Below are 10,493 nucleotides of genomic sequence, written 5' to 3'. Positions count from 1 at the left end.
GTCACACACCCCTGAGTCTGTATACATGCTTAGGGGGCCCAGCGAGCGCTTGGAGCCGCAGCACAGGCTAGGAGGGAGCGGGCCGAGGGCATGGTGGGCTGAGGGGGCAGTGGGGAGCAGGGCTGAGGATCCACGCCGCCACCGCCACTCGCACTGCCCACATGGAGGTGTTCAGGATGGGGAGGCCAGGCTGCTCCACCTCTGAGTTTGTTCCAGTCACAGCAGTTTGGCTCAGCTGTCAGCTGGTAGCTCAACCTGTGAATCAAACACAACAACAACAACTGCCATTTAGCGCTTCAACAGGACACCCCAAGTGCTTTACAGTGAAAGGGGAACCTCACTAACCACCAATAGCCCTTCCTATTACGCCCGAAGGGCTAACAAAATGGTCAACAAAACACAGCAGTCCACAAGAGAGGAGAAAGCAACTTAAAGCTCACACACAAACATCACATAAACCACACAGCAACAAAAGGCCCTTTCTTCATGACAAGTGAGTCTTGAGTTTTAACTAGTGAACCAGTGTTTTCCATTCACTTCCCACAATCGAGACAAAGGCTTCTGGTAGATGATGATGAAGTGTTGTGTGGGAGGCAGCGAGGCCTTGCTCACAATAAAGGAAGCTGATAGATGGGGGCATTAGTAGAGGGAGGGATCTGACAAGGGCGCTGGCTCACAAGTAACCTTAACTCTGCTTGACAAACTGGGTCATCTTACAAGGCATTGTGGGTATGAGAAGAACATGAGTCAGCTGACCACTTCCCAGTCCGAGGTCATCTGACGACTCTGTGCAATAAATTATTACTGCAACATTCAGATTAGCACATACACTGCAATGAAAAATATCCTTCCAATGACCAAAAATTCCACCGTTAAAAGGAATATGGAGGAGCCAAAAGTAGAACGGTATCAACTGGTGCAATTTATAGCTTGGCCTTGACAGCACTGAAGGTTTTGGGGGCAAGGGAGAAAGGCACAGCTGTGCTGATACAACATTCAAGGCCTGGCGAGCATTGGTGGGAGACAGATACGGAAATGGTGTCAAAACTGATGACAGGACAGGGGGGTCTGACATGTTAGGTCACAATGAGCAGACCCAGCTCCATCCATACATTAATACATAAGGAAAACCAACAACTCAAACACGTGACAAAATAAAAGTAGGCCTACAACTTCTTAGGGATTTGGAAAACCTACAGTAAAAAAATAATGTCACATTTGAAGTCTTAAACCACTTAACTCATTGAGTGCCAAAAACTTAATATTAGAAAACTCATGAAAACGCACAATCTGGACATTTTATCTGGACATTTTATCATAACTCGGTTGCCGCTTTGGGTCGAATCAGTGACGCATGCACGTCAGGTCAAAACCAGGCCATTTTCGTGGGTTTATAACTAGGTGGCAGTCTCGCCAGGTCTCGCTGATCACTTCCCGGAAAGTTTACACAAGTAAGTAACAGGCAACACTTCATATTTCATGAAAGACGTTATATCTCCATTTCTAGAAAAAAACAGCGATTTTGATGAAAACTAGCCACTGTTTAGCATGGGATTTCTCAGGAACAGAGGCGAGTTGAAATACACGGTTTGCACCCACCGAGAGCTTAAAGTCTAACCTTTTAATTGAGCCATTGTATGTGTTCATAGCTATAACACAGAATATGCTGTGGCTGTACAAAAATCATCAACAATGGTCTAGATTGCTGGCACTCTAGGACAAAGCTCCCGAAAACAGCTTGGCATTCAATGAGTTAAAGTATTAAAGTATGCTTGATAAAGCCTGTGAATGCTCACTGCTCTATTTACTAAATGTTTGCCGGCTCATGAGGACACCCCTCCCAAGCTAGAGGGGCTGTAGTCTAACCAGAGCCAATCTTCCAAAGTAAAAACAAACGCTTAAGAAGAAATAAACAAGACGCAGGCTAGGGCCTGCCAGGAGAAAAACTGTAGACTATAGAACTTGCACATAATAATTCCAACACAAATATGTCAAGTCAACACTCAACAGCCAGCCACCATTCATGAGGCCAGACAACAGGCCGAGGCGGGAGTAGGCCATTTACCGACAATGGCGATACGAGTCGCCAGGTCATTGAAAAGCAAGTGGGGCCACGTTTCAATCTCACAAGTGAGGTCCATTATGTCTGCAGAAGGCAAATTAGACACTCACACATAATCAAAGCATTTGGATCGGACTGCCAACAAGAGAATCACAGAGGGTGACCACAGAAACAACTCTAAAGGGCATACAGGACAATGGACCTGAAGAGTTAATAAATACCTGGGTTCATATGCAAAAGTCCAGCAACAAACCCGTGTCAAGAGAGCATGTTACAATGCATAGGAGTATACAAATATATAACTATATATGTACCGCAAAGCGGCACAAAATATGACCGCCACTCAGTCCTGCACATAGTCTCCGCAAAAATAAATCATGCTTGTCAATTTGTCTCCATCTCCTACTCTTTCAACTTTTGTGTATGTAAATGAGTGTGAGCGTTTGCTTTTGTGTATATGTATGTTTCTCTGTGTGTGTGTTTTCGCTTGTGAGTGTGTGTGTGGGGGGAATGGGGGGAGTGTGTGTGTGTGTGTTTGCTTGCCTGCATGTATGTGTGTTTTATGTGCCTGTGTGTGTGTGTGTGTGTGTGTTGGCTTGTGAGTGGGTGTGTGCCTGGGTGCATGCGTGCCTTTGTGTGTATGTATGCCTACATGTCTACTGTGTGTTTATGTGTGTGCATGTGTCTTTATGCATGTGTGTGTCTGTGTGTGTCTCTGTGTGTGTCTCTGTGATTTGACAGACGCTTTTGTCCAAAGCGACATACAAATACAAGACAATATAATACTTACATTTTTACATATTAACTTATTTTATGGTCCCCCATGAACGGAATTTCACGAAACTTGGCATGCAGAGGGTGTCATAATGATCCTACACTTCAAATTTTGTGCAGTTTTGAACCTGTAAGCCAAAGATACCTCTGATTACAACATCAAATTTGTGAGTAAAAGTAGGCTGTTCGTTTAATTAAATTCAAACAGCGCTATCTTGTTGCCTAGCATACCTAGATAGTTTTAATTGCTTTTAGTTAGCGACCCTAGGACCCTATTAATCACTTGTCAACGCACTGGGTACCCCTTCAGTATCATTTACAGGGTAGTCCTATGGACTATGGATGGAAGCCTACACACTGAAAATGATGATAACGGTGTACCCAGTACATTAAAACTAGATAGCAAGGGCAAAAAACAAATACTTACATTCTGTTGCTTTAAACCCGATATACATACATCTTTCTATTAATAACATACTGTATATATTTAAATAGCAGCTTGATTTATTCTTCAGTGTAGACTTCCATAGTAGACTGGAGAGACAGGGGTCAACCTCAAAATATTCATTCACTGCCACAGGAGCATGACAGCTTATCTAGTGTGTAGTGCACCGTTTGAAAATCCCTTCTCAGTTTCCCTCCACTCCCAATGTTTACTTGAATTGACATGCACACAGATAGCGTGCTCTCTCTCTCTCTCTCTCTCTGTTTGTGTGTGTGCATGTGGTAATATTAATGGGTGGCGGTTCTACAGCTCTGCTTCCCTATCTATAAAATCCCCCGCAAGCCATTGTCAGGTGGTGTAACCAGTTATACCACTTGAGATCCACGGAAATGCCCTTTAGATAGATCAGATTTTCTGTCTTAATATAGCACTACTGTTGGCTGAAATACAACATTCAGAGGCCGATTTAGTCATTCAGTAGTGTCTGGCCGGGCTAAATGCGTAATTGTACCCTAATTAGCCTGCGTTACACAATTTCAAAGCATCCCAAACATCAAAGACAAGTCACTTCAGCTCAGTCGGTCATGCATAGGAAGTGTAAGAAGACGGTACAGGAAGACAGCAGTTTTCAGGGGCTCATAGGAAGAGCCCATTTCCCACATGCTTAGTTGTCATTAAAAGCTGTTGAACTCAAGTGGTTTACTTGCAGCTTGCAGCCAAGTAGTCAGTAGTCACAATAGGTTCATTCCATGTGAAAACAGCCAATATCGGGGTATTATGTACAGGTGAATATCTCAAACGGTTTGCCTGTGGCGTCCATTTGAATTTCGGGTGCCATGGCCCTAATTGACACATTGGAATTTCACATTTCATCTTTTGCCATTTTTGGAAGCCCATAACGTCAGTTCTAATCGTGGTAGAGGGCTGGAAACTGGTGTGGTAGTTCATTGTAGCCTGTACTACACAATTCTGGAGAATTTGCTGAATTGTTGAATCTGCAGAATCAACTTACTTACTGTTTGGGTGAGAGGTGGGTCACCAAAGTCCTAAAAAATGTTGAAGGCATGTGTGATTTTTCACTTTTTGGGTGGCCCTAGCACCACAATTAATGATCATATTTATTCTAAACAGGATTATTTGTTATATGTGGGAACCTTGCTCTTGCCAAAATGAATTTGAAGGGTATGGTACCACTGGTGGGGGTTTTATGGGGGTCCACAAACCCTCTCCGGCAGAGGTGACTCTTTTGGAACCCCATATTTGGACCCCCAAATGACCATGTGGGCACTTGATGATCCTAATAGGATTTATACCAGATAAAGATACATATTTGTTCTTTCTTTTAATGAAATAAAATGTTTGACTATGAAGCTCCGTAATATGAATTTTATTCTTCATAATGCACCATTTTGGACATTGTTTCCAGAAGTCTGGAATGTAGATCAGGGAGAATTTAGTGATGATAAAGCATGAAAATAGTGAAAATAACTTAGTATTATCCTCAGTGATGGCAAACAATTAAATACTGAGAGTGTCAAGGATTAACCTCTTATCCCCCATGAAAGAGATCCCCCAGACCTCTACCACTATTAGAACTGACGTTATGGGCTTCCAAAATGGCAAAAGATGAAATGTGAAATTCCAATGTGTCAATTAGGGCCATGGCACCCGAAATTCAAATGGACACCACAGGCAAACCGTTTGAGATATTCACCTGAAACTTCAGATTCCTTTGTTTGGTAACATAAGGCATATATTCACCACTTTTCAGCAAAATCTTTGGTGTGGAATGACCCAATAAACATTCAGAATATTATCCACTAAAAAAATGTAAGAATCTAATCTAACTGAAACTAGCCAAAAGGTAGCCTAGTGTTAGAATTACTGCCTTGACTAGGATACTGATCACATGTGTGCCATACCATGTAAAAATGTCCTACTACTAAACCCAAGATTTCCTCCAACACAATGAGTGGATGTCACTATCAACACAACCGACACTGGAAACTCAATTAAACATTTTAAGACTTGTGGTAACACTGAAGTGCAAAGCCTTAGTTCAAAAAGTAGCCTATGTAAAAGTCACTTCCAACAAACATGCATATGCAAGCCAAGGTGTCAGTAACACATGCAGATGAGCCTGTTGTATGTATCTGTGTTTAAATCTATCAGAATGTCTTTGCATTTTGCTTATATTAACTCAAGCAGAATATACCTGCAGTTATGAAACAATGTGCATAAATAAATCTGTATTATTTCGGTAAACCATCCCTCTCACATTCTAATATTGTACCACACAAACAAAGCTAACTAACCAAGCTTCTGAAAAGTACCGTAACACACCGGTTAAAATTGGATTTAGGTAATGCTGAGGAGCCCTGCATTCCACTGTGCCAGAGCTGTCAGAACAATATCATTCAATTTTTTTGTCAGCAACAGCAGTACTGGCCATCATGCTGAGGGGGTGTGTTGTCCTAATAGGCTCAATACACCCAGAGAGGTGTGACCAAGGATGTCAGGAAAAAGACTGTGTATCTGCCACTGAGAACGGCCTATTTAGGTGAGACCACAAAACTGGATTTTCCCTCAAAACAATTAAATTTACTTAACTAACACAAGGGCAGAAATATGCACCCAACACTAATGTAATATAACAAAAGAAAAGGTAGCCTGACAGAATAGCTTTTGTTTGCTTTTGTTTAATGTACATTGTAGGCCTAAATTGTGTCATTGTAGAAAGCTCTTCACATACTGAGTTTGCAACCTTTAGCAATAATAACAGCAATACACAATACTGGAAAATACTGTCCATCTTTTCAAAATTCGGGATTGTCCTTCATAAGGAATTTGTAGAAAGTGTACATAACTGGATGTAGTCTACAAAACAACAGTAATAGAAATGATACTTTCCTTTTCTACAGCAACATCCCAATAATTCATGAAAGCAACAACAAATTTAATCGGGTAGAATCCCGGCTAACTACTTCTTTCAATGGTAAATACAGCAAAAATATTACATTATTACATTACATTACATTTGGCTGACGCATTTTTAACCAAAGCGACTAATTGCGAATATTGTCCTTTTTCTTTTAACAAAGAGTAAATCCCCAATGTCAGGATTCACCAAGCCAATACGCAGTAGCACTTTGTAATACAGAAAATATAGTACAAAGCCAGAAACCACAAATATAAACATTGCAAAAGGGCCAACGTTATATCTTCCAGATGTAAGCGCACAATGCAAAACCTCAGAACCGGCCCAGCAAACATTCGCGAGTTGTTTCTCTTTCACTAGACAAACAACTCGGGACTCAGGTTAACGACATCCTGGTTTTGTTTTGTTTCGTTTTCATGTTTTGCTATTGATTTCGCTTAAGATATAACAAAAACACTGACACTAACGTTATCTCCTGTCTATTCCCGACAGACACGGTAGATAAAACCCAGGATTTGAATCACTCACACACCTCTCGCCCCCATGTCGAACACTTCTTGCATTCCAACTCTCGTCTACCGTTAGATAAAAAACCCAGTCGACTGGCTAGGGTTCATCATGCACCTTATAGTTTGTTTTGTTTCATGTTAAATCACGTTAATATGCAAACAATGTGCGACTGAATGTTGACTGAAACCAACAGGTCACTAGCGTTGAAGCTACTATAATGCAGGCTAGTTCCCGTTGCTAACTAGGTAGCTACGATATAGATATAGAAACTTTGGAATTTACAGACTTCTCCAATATAAAGTACAAATACAGATGGAGAGCACCATTGCACAATTTCAAAATATGTTACGTGAATAACGACTCTCCGTATCAAGGCTGCATAATAATAATATTGATCAGCACAGCTAGTTAGCTGTGTTTTTACCGCTTGAGTTTGGTTAGACAAATGAGGAATTTTATGGAACTTGTAGTTTCGAGATGGAAACAATGGCTTTCCCATCATGGCAACTTTGCGGAAGTAAAAACTACAAATTCCCAACACACTCTTACAGACAACGCGTGCGCAAATGGATGAAGTAGATCAGGAAGGACTACAACAGGATTCTGTTCATTCCTAGAATTCAATTCATTAAACCCAAATACATATAAAATCCAAGGCTATGTCCGAAAAAATGTACTAGACCTAGAGATTAACGTTACGCGTACAAGATGTTTCCAAAAAGCGCAACAGTGAAGAAATAATACAGGCTTTCTTGACACGACCAACGCTGCATTAACATCCCTGAACAAACGCTGGGATAGCTGGGTTAGCCAAGTTATCTTGCCGCTAGCTAGCTGGCTAGTTATTTGCTAGCCACCTCGCTTGTTAACTCGACACTTTGAGGCGCTTTCTGTGATCCAAGATGTGTAGTAAATGCGAAGCCTTGGAGGTGAAAGCTTACCTTGTAAGATATGTATTCCCCGTTGCAAGTTAAACTTAAATTGAAACGGCGATGGCGGGCTTAAATTCCGATATTTCACCAACGCCAGTGGCACAGTTAACCACAGTAGCTCGCCAGGGTTTTCCAGCTTGGGTGGCTTGACTGCTGGCAACAAAAATCCGACTGGTCTGGTCGGCACCTCGCACGCACGCGCGCGCGCTCATGTGCATACACAGACAGGCTACACACACAGACAACCTAGTGCAAAGTGCTGTACACGGTCATACTGTTAGGATGGGCAATTGCTATCGATGAACTAAAACCACTGAAAAGTTTAGAAAGTTTAGAAATTTCAAACCGAATAGATTGCAACAACCACAAAAGGATGGCTTGCTACCATTATCAAGCAGACCAAGCCTATTCAACCTGCTAAACATATGTTTAATTTTATAAATCTGTCAGCCTCTGCAATTAACGTTTATGACAAAAAAACTTGCAGTGATAACCCATATGGCAGAGATGAACTCAAAAGGGAAATCCCAGGTGTCTGATGTGGTCATATGCCGAAAAGTGTGCACTGGATAAGAACTGGTTTGGACATGCAGGTCAGATGATGTATGAACTTCTCAATAATGAAAGAAGGCTTAAGCAGCATGGAAATAGAAATAGCCTTTGGAATTAAAATAACCCCACATCATCACATACCCATCACATACCCTTCACATACCTAGAGATTGGCATGGTTTTATTTTTATGCTCATTGAGCTCAATGCAAATCAAGCCAGCTAGGCTAACTGAAATAAAGGGATGTGTGTATGGCCTTGATATTAGCAATATTATTATAGATTTAGCCTATTCAAGCCTGAATTTAGTGTTGATTCTCCTGATGCATAGCCTGCCTGTTAACCTATCCCCTCGTGCCTTGTGTCATCTGTCCTTCCGCTAGCTGTGTGTGCATGTGTGTGTAAAAAGAGAAATTTATAAAACTTCTTTTGGGGATTTATCTTTCAAAAATATTTTGAAGAGAAGCAAATTTGTTCTGAGAAAAAAAAGCACATAAATATTATTTAACAAAAACATACCGGTATGCCAGTTATTGGCACTCCTGCATTTAACACTTTGTAAAGCCTACCTTTGCCAATGAAACAGCTTTAAATATTTTCCCATAACATCTCATAAAGTTGGAGAATACAAAGCAAGAGCACAGTCTGTTAGCTTAGATAACCTCACCTCCTCAACCCTCACCCTGAACACCGAGGTACCACAGGGCTGTGTACTGAGCCCTCTCCTTTACTCCCTTTTCACCTACTGCACCCCTGTACATGACTCTAACAGCATTATCAAGTTTGCAGACGACACTACGGTGATTGGTCTCATCAGCAACAACGATAAGACGGCCTATAATTGTGTTGCACTGACAACAACCTGGCTCTCAACACCAAGAAGACCAAAGAGCTCATTGTGGACTTCAGGAAGTCAAAAGCACACACACACACACACCCATCCTCATCAACGGGACTAATAAGGTGGAGCATGTCACCAGCTTCAAGTTTCTGGGTGTCCACATCTCTGAGGACCTCTCTTGGACCTTAACACCTCTACCCTGATCCTGAAGGCTCGCCAGTGTCTCTTCTTCCTGCACTGTAGAGGGTGGTGAAAACAGCATCATCACACACACACAAGGGCAACAAAGAGGCGGACGTTCTGCCCCTCAACAGCCCCCTCCCCGGACAATTGCACTACCCTATCCCATCCATAGTATTATATTTATATTTATAAAATGCACATACTGTAATTACACTTTTACATAGTCATATTCAATTGCACTTATTTATGTTTTACTATTCCTACTGTTACTACACTGCACATATCTACATACTGTGGTTCATACTGAATATCCATATTTATTCTGTTTTTTTTATAATGTTATTGGTAATACACTGCAAATATCTATATTATTTTTACTACACTTATGTTACTGCTGCACATGTCTGTATGTTGTTCATACACTGTTCTGCATATCCATATCTATTCTGCTCTTATAAGGCTACTGCTAATACATTTACTGTACTGCTAATACCACTTTCTTAACTGTACTGTCTACACTGATATGTCTTATACTGTTTATACTGCACCTGTCTATACTGTGTATATGACATTGCACTACTGGTTAGACGCAAACTGCATTTTGTTGTCTTTGTATTTGTACTCTGCACAATGACAAAGTTCAATAATGTAATCTAATACACCTTTTTACAGAATATCTTCAGATACTTCACATTCATCCTCACTTGTGCATTTAACTCTCCACATTGGTTTAGATCAGAGGACTGAGATGATGGCAGAAGCTTTATTTTGTGTTCATTTATGAGTTGATCTGGCATATGTTCTGGATCAGTGACCGGCTGGATGATCCTATCATTTACTTTTAGTGACTTGGCAGAGGCCGCCATTTTGATTTAAAATGTCCAAATACCTCATGGTGCTCAGATGCCAATGCACCCCAAGGTTCCCAGGGCCTTTGGAGGAGATAGAGCCCCAGAACACTGTAAGCCCCCCCATTTTATCAGTGCCCATAATTGTGGAGGGTGCTGTAATTTAAAAAGGATTTTGTTTTCACTTCATTGACCAATTATAGGGGCGAGGGTCTATAGTCACCTGACTCTTGTGTTATGGTTTGATGTTTATTCATTTTGTGCATTACAGCATGATTATTGCTAACTGAAGACAAATTGGAATGTGCAGAATTTCACAGATGTAATTGTAATAGGCTATATTTGATGTTGAGTTAATCCAGGGATTAATCCTTTGGTGTAAATACAAACTATTAAAAAAAAAGGCAAT

At 41.1% G+C, this 10,493-nt stretch overlaps 1 protein-coding gene across 3 annotated transcripts in view; it reads right to left on the bottom strand.

The window, feature by feature from the left end:
* sipa1l3 (signal-induced proliferation-associated 1 like 3) overlaps positions 1–7,823 on the bottom strand; it is a 26,955-nt gene extending 19,132 nt beyond the window's left edge. For all 3 annotated transcript variants that reach the window (XM_076282585.1, XM_076282586.1, XM_076282587.1), the window contains exons 1-2: positions 7,671–7,823; positions 1–255 (exon numbers count right to left, since the gene is read on the bottom strand). The exon at positions 1–255 is cut by the window's left edge and continues 1,267 nt beyond it. In XM_076282585.1, coding sequence (XP_076138700.1) covers positions 1–27 — 27 coding nt within the window. In that variant the 5' untranslated portion in view covers positions 28–255; positions 7,671–7,823. The remainder of the gene's footprint in view (positions 256–7,670) is intronic.
* Positions 7,824–10,493: the final 2,670 nt, after the last annotated feature.

Source organism: Alosa pseudoharengus, unplaced genomic scaffold (assembly GCF_046254945.1).
Source record: "Alosa pseudoharengus isolate Yale_2024_CS ecotype anadromous, Long Island Sound unplaced genomic scaffold, YU_APseudo_1.1 YU_APseudo_1.1_scf_13, whole genome shotgun sequence".
Taxonomy (NCBI): domain Eukaryota; kingdom Metazoa; phylum Chordata; class Actinopteri; order Clupeiformes; family Clupeidae; genus Alosa; species Alosa pseudoharengus.
This window is presented reverse-complemented; position numbering and strand designations above follow the sequence as displayed.